The sequence below is a fragment of the Nansenia antarctica genome (genome assembly GCF_963989245.1).
Source record: "Nansenia antarctica genome assembly, chromosome: 1".
Taxonomy (NCBI): Eukaryota; Metazoa; Chordata; class Actinopteri; order Argentiniformes; family Microstomatidae; genus Nansenia; species Nansenia antarctica.
The window spans coordinates 48,520,999-48,533,400 of record NC_137674.1 but is presented as its reverse complement, the minus strand read 5'-3'; the positions used below and the strand labels follow the sequence as shown (position 1 = coordinate 48,533,400).

General features: G+C 44.8%; 1 protein-coding gene across 1 annotated transcript in view; it reads right to left on the bottom strand.

Moving 5' to 3' along the window:
• stxbp6 (syntaxin binding protein 6 (amisyn)) overlaps positions 1 to 12,402 on the bottom strand; it is a gene marked incomplete at its 5' end in the record, with an annotated part of 122,789 nt that overhangs the window by 17,947 nt on the left and 92,440 nt on the right. Inside the window, 2 exons of the mRNA XM_080523596.1 lie at positions 1,696 to 1,867; positions 2,115 to 2,245. Coding sequence (XP_080379722.1) covers positions 1,696 to 1,867; positions 2,115 to 2,245 — 303 coding nt within the window. The remainder of the gene's footprint in view (positions 1 to 1,695; positions 1,868 to 2,114; positions 2,246 to 12,402) is intronic.

Genomic DNA, 12,402 nt, shown 5'->3' with positions numbered 1-12,402 from the left:
GCCGTCTGCCAAACATTCTGTACGCCTACAGAACGTATACAGTACCTCCCCCAACCTACAGAATGCATACAGTACCTCCCCCAACCTACAGAATGCATACAGTACCTCCCCCAACTTACAGAATGTATACAGTACCTCCCCCAACCTACAGAATGTATACAGTACCTCCCCCAACCTACAGAATGTATACAGTACCTTCCCCAAACAACACAGAGGCCTCTGGCCCCCGTCCCAGGACCACCACACACAGGGGGGGAGACCGCGGGGGAGTAGAATCAGAGCATAAATAAGAAAAGAAATAACAGCATGAATAGTGAACAGGCCCGAGTGTTGCTCAATGAGGAGGCAGGAGGGTAAACAGATCGATAGACGATTAAACAGCCCAGGGTACTTCAACACCCACCCCACCTCCCCCCCCGACCAAAAAGGGAAGCTTCGATCCCTCCCAGCACCCTCTCTGCCTCCTGTGAGATGCTCACACTACTAAAACCCCAGAGAGTGACTATAAAGTATATGTGACAGCAGCTGGTGAAAGTGGTAACAAGTCGGCAACCGACGAAATGTTCAGACTTATATTCCGAAAAAATGTAAATATATATATATATATATATATTTACATTACATAACGTTGTTGAAAATTAATGACACATTCGCTAGTCAAGCCAAAATACTGCAATGCAATGGATTCGGTGAGTAATCCCCACTACTACCTAGTTAGTGTAGAGTAGTGAGGATTACTCACCGAATCCATTGCATTGCAATATTTTGGCTTGACTAGCGAGTGTGTCTTTCACCAGCTGCTGTCACATATAGCTTATGGTGATGTCCAATTCATTGGTGTTGTGAATCCTTCTTTTTGTGTTTTGTTATTAACGAGGTGTGCGTTAATGTTCCTTGGGACAAAAAGGTTTAGTTCTCCATGGACTGGTTGTTCCAACCTCCCCGTATCAACCACAGTACTGTTGATTACATCATTAGGACGTGTCGATATTGCCTTGAGCAAAAACCAAAACCAAATGGGAATAATAGTAACCTTCTGATGTAGAATCTAACGTGACATTCTCTCGTGATCATCTTCAATCAGTGCGCAGCGAGTGGAAAGCTTTAAAGTCAGGGTCATTTTCCAAAACGTTGAAAAAACCAGTCCATGAACTTTGGAGTGAGAATCGGGTGCTTTTCAGACTGTTAGTCTTGCTGAAAGAGAGAGCCGTTCAATAATGAATTCATAAACTGTCAGAAGCCCATAATTAAAAACAGGTGCCGGTAGGGACCATGAAGGATCAAAAACGTAACGGTTGACAGTCTGAGAGCAGCTGTGGGAGTTCAGCTCCACACAAAGCAAATGTTTGGGGGGTAAAGAGGGAGGTAGTGTTAACACTAGAACAGCCGTGCCTTTTTTTACCTACTATAAGAGCCGCCTCAGGGGTCAAATGATCATAGTCTTTACAATGGTAAACTGCTATGGTAAGCTGCTACACACAAAGACCACTAGTTGGCCACCTTGTAAATTAGCCTGCCTCCTACAGAGAAAAACTGCTAAATAGCTTTATACTAGCTTATCCTGATGTGATGTGTGGTGAAGTCATGAAAGGAGGGTCCTGAAATTTGATTCGAGTGCAAAGATATAAAAACTAATTAAAATGACCCCACTCGTGGCTGTTCTAGTGTTAACAGTGTGGGGTTAGAGCTCCTTACCTCCCAGCAGTTTGGACTGACAGTTGACAAACTCGGTTGACAAACTCATCTCGGAGCTGTAGCGCTGGCAGGTGTGGTGGAGGACCTGGATGAAGGTGCCCTTCTCCCCGGCCGAGCCAGCCACCCACTGGTCAAAGGCATTGTCAAACGTCAAGTCAAACTCTGGACAGTCCTTATATAGAGAGATGATGGGGGGGGGGGGGAGGGAGAGAGAGAGAGAGAGAGACATGGTGTCAAAATTGACACAATTTACATGACATGGTGTCAAAATTGGAAGATGCCCATGCTGCTCCAATAGCATTTCAGCTACACACACACACACACACACACCCACACACACACCTGTCCTGCTGAGACTACTACTGCCACACACACACACACACACACACACACACACACACACACACACATACACTCACTCTGCTGGAGTCGATGCCGTTGACCTGTCTCAGCTGGCTGATCGTCCACTGCGATCTCTTGGCGAAGGCCGAGGAGCCCTGGAAGCGCTTCACCTTGGTGATGGACACATGGGGCGGCTTCTTATTCGTCACTGTGGGAGAGAGGAGAGAGGGAAAGTTCTAAAACCTTGAAGTCTTTAACGCCCAGTTGGTTTAAAACAAACATGACGTTTATGTGGGAGTCAGCTCCAGAATCTGGACTCCAAATGTTCCTGAAATGATGGTCATTCGGAACCGCAGGAATGTGGGTAGTTTTGAACATCAGAAACGTCGATAACGCAAGCAGCGAAAGTGACAAGCCTCCTCCATACTGGAAGCAGCTGTGTTCAGCGGCAACACGCCACTCTATTAACCACAGACTCATCTCACTGCTGGTGCCAAAAGCAACAGAAGCTTCGGATACCGTTTCCTGAGAGAAAGAGAACGATAAAGAGACAGACAGAGACAGAGACAGAGACAGAGAGAGAGAGAGAGAGAGAGAGAGAGAGAGAGAGAGAGAGAGAGAGAGAGAGAGAGAGAGAGAGAGAGAGAGAGACAAACACAGCCTAATCATGAGAAGGCCAACTCAATGACCAGGGGTTTGACATGATCTTGTTATCCATTCTAAACATGTACACTAATCCCACTTGTACAGCACTCCTAGCGAAGGTTTCCCTCTGTGTTTCTACTTTACAATGTTGTACTGCATGATGTAGCATGGCATCAAGAGAAGAGAAAAGTTCTCATTGGTCTCATTGGACTTCATTGGTCTCTGACAGTCTGGGGTTATGGATTGCCGGGGTCCTTTTACACTTGGCCGGACACAAACTCAAAACAACAGAAAAGCAACATAATTTTTCTTTCTAAAAATGATGTATTGCCTCCAGTCCTCCATCGACTAAACCTAAGTGGATATCAAAAAGCGCTACCGCCTCGGGTTGGATAATTCCCTCTCAGAGAGGTGAAGGGGGTGTGGGAAGCCTATAAATCAGATCATGTGTAGTAGCAGGGAAACAGGAACCCGTGTTCTAGCCAGCGCTATTGCCCGAGGCCAGCTATCCATTGCAGCAACCCCACTTCCTGCCCCATGACATCATCACCATGTCCTGGGCTGGCCCCCAACTCCCTCACCTCTCCCAGCATTCCGTAATGTTGACTCTACCCAGAGAGATCAAAAGCTCCGTGTTGACAGGTCATCTCCGTTCAGAGTTCTGGCGTGTGTGTGTGTGTGTGTGTGTGTGTGTGTGTGTGTGTGTGTGTGTGTGTGTGTGTGTGTGTGCGTCCGAGCCGCTGCAGTGCGTGTGTGTGCGCAGGCTGTATGGAGACGAAGACGCTCTTCTCCATGTCCAACGTGCTCCTGTGTTGTTTTCCCAGGCTCTGGAGTTCGGCTGCCCCCGTTTCCTGCTCTCTCTCTCTCTCTCTCTCTCTCTCTCTCTCTCTCTCACTCCATCTGCCGTTGTGTCATCTTGGATAGGACAGACCCGCTTAGGTCACCTCTCTTCGGGTTCCTGTTCTGCTCCGCTCGGCTTTCCATTTTCCAATAACAGTACCATCTGGGTGGTTGTTATCGCTTTCTACCTCTGCTTTGGTTTTTTAGGTATTTTCCCCCTTCGGAATCCGGTGGACCGAACCCATCTCCTGTTATCTTTTAGATAATATAGGTAGGGCTCAATGTTACATCAGGCCATTTATTGTGATAGCGGGTTTCCTGGTGAGAAGGGATGTTTGGATATGTTGTATATATCCATTTATACAGCTGTAGCGAGCGGTGGAGGTAGAGGACCGGCCTTTGGTCTCTGGGTGTGACGGTCAGGGGCTAGGTCGGACGTTGGAAGAGTGCCGTTTCCCACCTGTCCTGCGCACTGAGATGCTTTTGTTTCTCCGTTACCGGTGATACTGCTGGACCTGCACTGAACTAACTGAAGTCATTTAAAAGGAAAAAAATAATAATAATAAAGTACAAATCCCAGATTGCCCCTTACTTGACTGCACAGCAATTCTCCCCAAACTGATTAAACAGCAAAGTGGTTCTCCTCGCACTACTTCTACTTAATAAGTGTTGTGGTTGGAGGATGGGGGGGCGGGGTAGCGGGGTACGACGACGACGACGACTTAAAGAAAAGATTCAATCATAGAATGGGAGAGAGCAGGGAGACCAGACTCGTCTTCACTGAGGCGATAACAATACTGCTGCTGTAGTCCCACACACACACACACACACACACACACACACCACCTCTGGCACCGGTGCCCTGAGCTAAATGAAAAGTGTGAGCTGCCTGCAGATCAAAGACAATCGCTTAAAAGAAAGGGAAAAAAAATGTAATAGGCAGAAATAGCCTACATGGAGCTGAAAGTAAGGGCTCTATTGAATCCTGGATGTCCTGGATGCATATATAGTGGAGAGGATCACGTGAGTCAGTCCTTAGGAGCGTACAGAGGTCTGACGACATGTGACACTCTAAATGACAACATACAGAGAGAACTAAGTCATGGCGGGAAAACAGTGTTGATAGATGCTAATGAGCAACCCTGAGTGATAGAGAACCTCATTTGCATATCCTGCAGTTCTGCGGCAAATCACAGGCTTTGTGGCTGGCGAGCTCGCTTTGAAAACAGTCAGATCAATGCCAGGGTGGGAATAACAGTTATGTAACACTTAGAAACAGAATGAAACTGAGAGGTGAGCATCTGAAATTATCCGCTGCAGAAGTTAAAAACACTAGCCTAGCACATGTTTATTAAAATGCGTGCTTTGTTTCACTATTTCTCTGAATATGAATGGCTTCATCTCCACACCTCAGAATGCGTCTGGCGGTGAACTCCCAAGGCTATATTAAAGCACTTTGAGCTGCAACATTCAGAGGAAAAAAGTGCTATACAAACAAAGGTTATTATGATTATTATGATTATTATTATTATTTTCATTATTATTATTCTGCTGCACTTTCAACACACCACATTGAGGTCTCAATTGAACTGGCAGACAGACACCTCTGAGCCGCTCTAATTAATTGAATATGCTGCTGTTGACTCTTACCTCCTCTGAGTTTGTGTCTCGAGTATCAAGTAATTACTGAACGTCATCAGAGACCTTGGCTCTATTGTCTGAGTCAACAAAGCAGAAGTAGGGAGAAAGGTTGTTATGTGTGCAGTACCTCCCAGGCGGAGACTATCGTCCAGCATCAGGTTTATTATGAAAAAAAAAACTCTTGGTTTTCCAGGAGATAATATAAGTTTGAGATAAGCAAGGATTTTAATAATATTTTAGATATTCATCTATGATAAACACAGTAAATCTGGATGAACATCAACATGGATCTTGGATAACTTTCAGAAAGGAGTCACTCAAGTAGAGTCCTGTTGACCCAACACTGACCCCAACTCGATGGGTCTTGACAATGTAAAGTAACCTCCTCTTCACATCTCCTAACTCTTCCTAATCCTGTTTTCACTTCTGAAACCATTCGGGTGAAAGCAACGGGTTAGAAAGTGACCGAGAAAATGATCCAAATCTTTTGTTCTTACGACTGAGACGCAGACAAAGACATTTCCGTGTGGGGTGGATGTAAACGGAAGACCACGTTGAGGTCCCCGTCCTCTCACACACTCTGATGGTGACACAGTTTCATTTCCTCCTGAGGATCAGGGCCTTGTTGTGCTTGGCTGTCTGGGCCCCTGCGCTCACGGGAAAACTCCTGTTCCAGACGCACACAAACGGGACTTTCCCAGACTAGGCTAACCCTAACAGAAACATTATCATGGTTGTGGTTGTTAACATAGCAACATGGGCAAGACGAATAAGGCTAGCGAAAACAATCGCTGTCAAGAGGTATACATAATGGTGTGAGAAGTGTGCATGTTTGCGGTTTGGAATATCTGATCAATAGAGAGGAATAGAGAGTGTAAAAAGAGACAGGTATTGAGGTATATTTGAAAAGTACAATATTAATAGGATTCAAATGAATAGAGCACTATGAAAGCCATGAAATACAATCTGAGGCAATCTATTCCAAACCAAACTAAGATTGGGACACAACGGGTTAGGGTTAGGCTCATTGAACGTGGAGGCTTATTGGACGGTTGACCCAAATGGGTCACGAGACCAAGACTGGGCCTGCGGCGACTATTACATAACACTGCTCGGACAACAACCACCGTGATCAAAGACCTCCATCCCTGCAACAACTCTCGCCACGGCATCGCGATGACAATTGGCTCTCGTAACCGACGATCAAACATCACACAAAGCAACGTATTAGTGATGCACTGAGTCCATTAGGGGGTAGAGGATTTTTCATTACGCATAAAGTACCAGTCCTAAGGGGGGGAAACACACACACATGAACAAAACACAACAAACACACACTCTCCCCCTGGTGAGGCCCTCCAAAGATCTGCCAGTCCACACACAAACAAACAGTCAGTAATTGCTGTGGAACAACATGATTTTCCCTCTTGCCAGGATCGGAGGCAGCTTTAGACCTCAGTCTCACATTCTAGGCCTTGGGTGTGAACTGGGAGCCTCAGAATTGGTTCACCCTAGAAACACAAATGTGATGGGGCAAAATAAAGCGTCTGTCAGGCTCAGGGAAAGATGAAAGTGTTCTTTGATTTGCCCTAGTTAGTCTCTCTCTCTCTCTCTCTCTCTCTCTCTCTCTCTCTCTCTCTCTCTCTCTCTCTCTCTCTCTCTCTCTCTCTCTCTCTCTCTCTCTCTCTCTCTCTCTCTCTCTCTCTCTCTCTCTCTCTCTCTCTCTCTCTCTCTCTCTCTCTCTCTCTCTCTCTCTCTCTCTCTCGCTCTCGCTCTCTCTCTCGCTCTCTCATCAACTCACAGAAGGCACCTGCTCAGCGGGGGCTGGGGCCAGTTCATTTAAGGACACAGGAATTCAAGTTGTTTACACATGAAAAAAGCCTGCAGGTCGGCTCAGGAAAAGCAGCTCCCCTCTACAGTTCAGTATATTATGTTCCCCTGCGTTCGTTAGCGCCCGCACTGTGGAACTCTGTTAATGGTCGACTTACTGAGCCCCAAGCAGAGAGAGAAGGAGAAGTGCACACACACACACAAACTTCACACTCGGCTGAAGGCCTGTCTCGGTGAGCAGCCGTAGTTGGGGAGGGATGTACTCAAAGGACCGGGCTGTCCATGCACATATTAAGCAGGAGAGGGGCTCCACTCCAGTGAGCCGAGGTCAACCTCCACTAGAACCACAGATAACCACCCCACCGCCCCAGGGGATCCTCCGGAGGATCCAGGTGGTTAAAGGACCTGCATGCCAAATGATGTACGGAGCTTGAAAACGTTCTTCTTGGTCCATGTTCAATCTGTGTCTGCGTCACTTTCTCTCTGTCATTTTACAGGCTGGGGGCCACTATGAGCCACAGGTTGGGTCAGTTGACCAACTGAGTAAAAAGAACCCTCCTTTCATTACTTTTCCTAGATATGTGCGTTCTACCACTTGTGACATTTTCAAAACCACCAATCAGGATAAGCTAGTATAAAGCTATTTTTCTGTGTAGGAGGCAGGCTAATTTAAGAGGCGCCATCTAGTGATCTTTGTGTGTCAGTAACAGCTTCCCATTCTAAAGACTATGGTGACATTTTGACCCTCGAGGGCGCGCTAAGAGTAGGTGAACATGGCGCGGCTGTCCTGGTGTTAACACTGAAGCTTGTTGGCATGTGTTGGGATAACAGGCTCAGATGAATGGTATAGAGAGAAGAGAGTACGTTTTTTTTTGGGGGGGGGGGCGTTTTAGGGCTAAGTGGATGACTTTTCACATTCTGTCGAGGCCATCTGGAAGCTTGGTGTTGGACCTTCACGAGGAGGTGAGTAAAAACCAGAGATCACGCTATTTCTGTACTTGTCCAGTAACCTCCAGGTAACACCGACAGAGACCGTACAGTACTCTTACAGTATGTCTGTGAGTGACAACATAATAACAAGTCACGGCTACGTCATGTCCTTTAAAACTTCAAGCTTTTTTCTCCCCCCCCACACAGCCCATGACACCAAGCCCGGAGAATAAGGGGGAAAAAAGGGAATAGTCTTAAAGGGACTGGAGTGAGTCAGGTTTCTGTGTACAAACCTGGTTATTAGTCCTGTGGGAGAACATCTTTAACAGTGTTCTCAGTCTGGAGCCAGGCCTATTATTAGTGGTCTATTTTGATACCATTTCTATTCGGGGGGAGGGGGGACAAAGACGACGACGACGACACACGCACTGTTACCCTGGGAGAAAGCCTGTCACTGTAACAAACTCCAGCGTTGGCGAGACCGTCCACAATAGCCCATAACAATCCCCACCACAGTTCATTCACGGGCTGACACACAAGGCCTGCAGTGTGTGGGCCGGGGTGTGTGGGCGCGGGGTGTATAGAGTGTGGAGGCTCTGCCATGGTAAGGCACCGCTGGTTGAGTAGAGGAGGTACCGCATGGTACATCACGGCTATAGAGTGGAAGGCCTGCTTGCTTCAATGCAATGGTAGAGCATATAAATCTTTCACACTGTACAATGCAGACACCATCCATCCGCGTGCGATGGTGGAGAAACACTGTTTCATTTGTCCTCCGACCATAATAAAGTGCTTTCTCTGCAACAGTGACAGCTTTATGATGCTGAAGACAATGATAGAGTCTTTAGTGTGAAAAGCTTCTGTACAGCATGTGCCCACAGAGTTGGAGCACGTTCAAGTCTTACAGGAGTTAACTGCGCACATCACTTCTAAATGAAAAGGATAACTTTCAATTCAAATTAGTTTATTTTTATGGTTATGTGTCTGTTTAATCTCTAATCATATCCACAGAGTATTTGAAATGAAAAGCGCCTCTGCAAAGGAGGACAACAGTGGGATCCAGGAACTGAGGATGAACTGAGGAGAGCTGACCAAAATTGCCTTTTCATCTCCCAACTGACATTCCCTTTGTTATTCAAATAAGGGCTACATGAAGATCAGGAAAGAAGGTGTAGAGATAAAAGGAATTCTCAGTTTCAATATTTCATTAGATCAACCTCCGTCTGGGAGGACAGGTATGAAACCCTTTGAAAGAGGACACTGAAGAGAAGTTGAAAAGAAAATAATTAAAAGTTAAAAATAGAGAGAGCAATAGACAGGCAGAAAGAGACAGGCAGACAGACAGACAGAGATGAGTTAGCTTTCAGGTATTTTAGCTGGGTTTCTGCTGTATTTTGTATCACCTATTCCTAGAGTTAGAAAAAAGACAATCAGTGAGCGTGCGTTCTCCTTCCGTGCACCAACTCTCTGGAACCGTCTTCCACTGGATATCAGACAGGCAGAATCAGTGAAAGTGTTAAAAAATAAGTTAAAGACCCACCTGTTTTCTGTTGTCTACATGTCATAGGCTGTGTATTTGTGCTGTTGTAATAATGTGTGTTTTTAAATTGAAATAGTTGTTTTTAAATTGTTTTGAATTGTTGTTTTTACCTATTATGTGTGTTGCGAAGTTGTGTGTTTTTAGTTGAAATAGTTGTTTTTAAATTGTTTTTAAATTGTTTAACCTATTGTAAAAAAAAAAAGCGTTTTGAGTTGCATTTCATGTACGAAAGGCGCTATATAAATAAAGCTTTACTTACTTACTTACTTATTGTATTTGTGCTTCGAAATTGTGTTTTTTTTATTTTATTATTGAAATAGTTGTTTTAGATTGTTTTAAATTGCTGCTTGCCTATTGTAAAGCACTTTGATGTTAAGTGCTATACAAATAAAGTTATTATTGTTATTATTATTACCTCATTACCTTCAAACACAACCCCAATTAGCCTGCGTTCACTACAGTCGTATGGGAAGTTAAAACGTAGTCGTTGTTGTAGTGGGAGTAAATCGATACTCTACAAAAGGCTGTTTATAAATAAGTTATGGGAGTTAAGCAGTCATAACTCAGTAAATTAAAGTGTGTGATCACTTTGCTGCTGGAGGTTTCCTCTAATCCTCTTGTCCACTAACAATACTTCTAGAACACCATGTGGAAATTCTCAAGGTCATTTCTGCCCTTTTATCCGGCTTTCTGTGGTAACGAGCGTTAAACCTAAATAAGCTTTTTCTTTTAACCACTTTCGCCTTCTTTTGCCTCCAGTCACTTCTGGAGCACATCCGATTAGAACTGAGAGCCATAGACGGCACATTAAAGAGATTTAGAGGGCTTGAAAAATCATGTGTGTCAGCCATGTGAATGGCAATTGGGGGAGACTCTCAGCAGAGGCTGTGGGATGTCTTAATATAACAAGATAGTCTGTATGCATTGTGCGTGCACACACACACATTGTCTATGCACAGAGACTATAGCTGTAGACTATAATAGGAATAGTGATTGTGATTCCTGTTGTCAGGTTCGATAACACTGATCAGTGGTTAATGAGATATGAAGTGTCTGGGAGTCTGTGTGCGCTCACCAAACACACATATCTGAGAGAGAGAGAGAGAGAGAGAGAGAGAGAGAGAGAGAGAGAGAGAGAGAGAGAGAGAGAGAGAGAGAGAGAGAGAGAGAGAGAGAGACTGCAGACATTTAAAAAATGCAACCGAAATCTGGAGGAAAAGATAAAAGGTGCACAGATGAGGAGAGCAGAGTATTGTTCTAATAAATTGTCACGTACACTCACTGAGCACTTCATTAGGAACACTATGTTAATACTGGGAAGGGCCCCTTTGCTCTCAAAACAGCCTCAATTCTTCGTGCCGTTGATTGAACATTCCTTTGAGATTCTGGTCCATGATGACAAGATTGCAATTCCTGCAGATTCTTCAGTTGCACTTTCAAGTTCTATAAGATTCAGATCCGGTGACAGGGAAGGCCACTGAAGAACCTTGAACTCATTGTCATGTTCATGAAACCAGTTTGAGCAGACCTTTGCTTGTGACATGGAGCATTATCATTCTGGAAGTAGCCATTAGAAGATGGGTATATTATTGCAGCGATGAAGGAATGCATATGGGCAGCAACAATAGTCAAATAGGTTGTGGCATTCAAGTGATGATTGATTGGTATTAACAGGCCCAATGTGTGCCAAGATAACATCCCGGACACCATTACACCACCTGAATGAATGAGAAGGTGTACCTATTATAGTGCTCAGTGAGTGTATATTATTTCTGCAAAACAAGAAAAAAGCAATTTCCTTTGACAAGACAGATTGCAGAGGCATTCAGGTTTAATGTTCCTTGTCTGACAGGACTCACTGGAGAGCACAGGAGAAAGTTTGTAGAGTTTGTAGAGTCAGGTAAGCCTAAAATCAGAAAGGTAGGCAGTTATACTTTTCTATACTGAAGAGTGGGAGGACGGTGGCAATAATGACTAAGCTAATAGCGGTTACATGCTATCTTCTCGTGACCTTGGACCTTGTTATGGACCTAAACTTCTTCTCAAGTTTGATAGACATGTAAGAAAGATCCATTAGACTGCCACTATTTAAAAGGCAAAGCAGCCATACCTAGACTCCCCCTGTCAATCTAAGTTCCCATCTGTGGTAGACAGTCTGTCAGAGGGAGATAGGGCTGTGAGACAGAGAGGGTCGGTGGCCTGAACTAGTCCGGCCTTTAAAATAAGTTCAGGTCAGGGATATGAAAAAGTGAATTCTCCATCTGTATGCATAGAGGAGGGTGAGACTGCTCAATTTCAGACTGCAGTCAGCCATAGAGAGGAGAGAGAGGGGGGGGGAGGTCAGTCAGCCATAGAGAGGAGAGGGGGGGGGTCAACAAGACTGTTTTGGAGACATAATCTCTCTCAAGCACAAGGTGCATCAAACAAAAGACGAAGCTGAGTCATTGAAAATGAACTTCAACATTGAATGTTTGCACACAAACACATGAACACTTACAGACATGCACACATACACCTACAAGTCTACACACATGCAGTACATGTCCCAGATGTCCCAGTACAGATGTTGGCAGACAAGAGGCCAGGCACAGGTGGGTTTTGGTTCCAGAATCATCGGACAGTCAAAACTATAGTATTTCCATTCAGGCCAATTTGATTCGCATCAACTGCTATCATTTGTCCTTGACCATCTGCTCTGTTGTAGATAAAGTTTAAACAGGTTTATCCAATTCTGGAGGAGATGAGATAAAATCAAAAGACTCCAAACTTCCTGGAATACAGAGCTTTCAAGGCCATTGTTGCTCAGAGACACCGCTTATTTCTGAGGGAATACAACCTGGATCCAATTGCCAAGATTGCTTTGTGATACTGCACGTAAATTCAAAAAAGACATCTAAGTAAAATAACAGAGGAAAACGTATTTTCAAACAACACAGGCA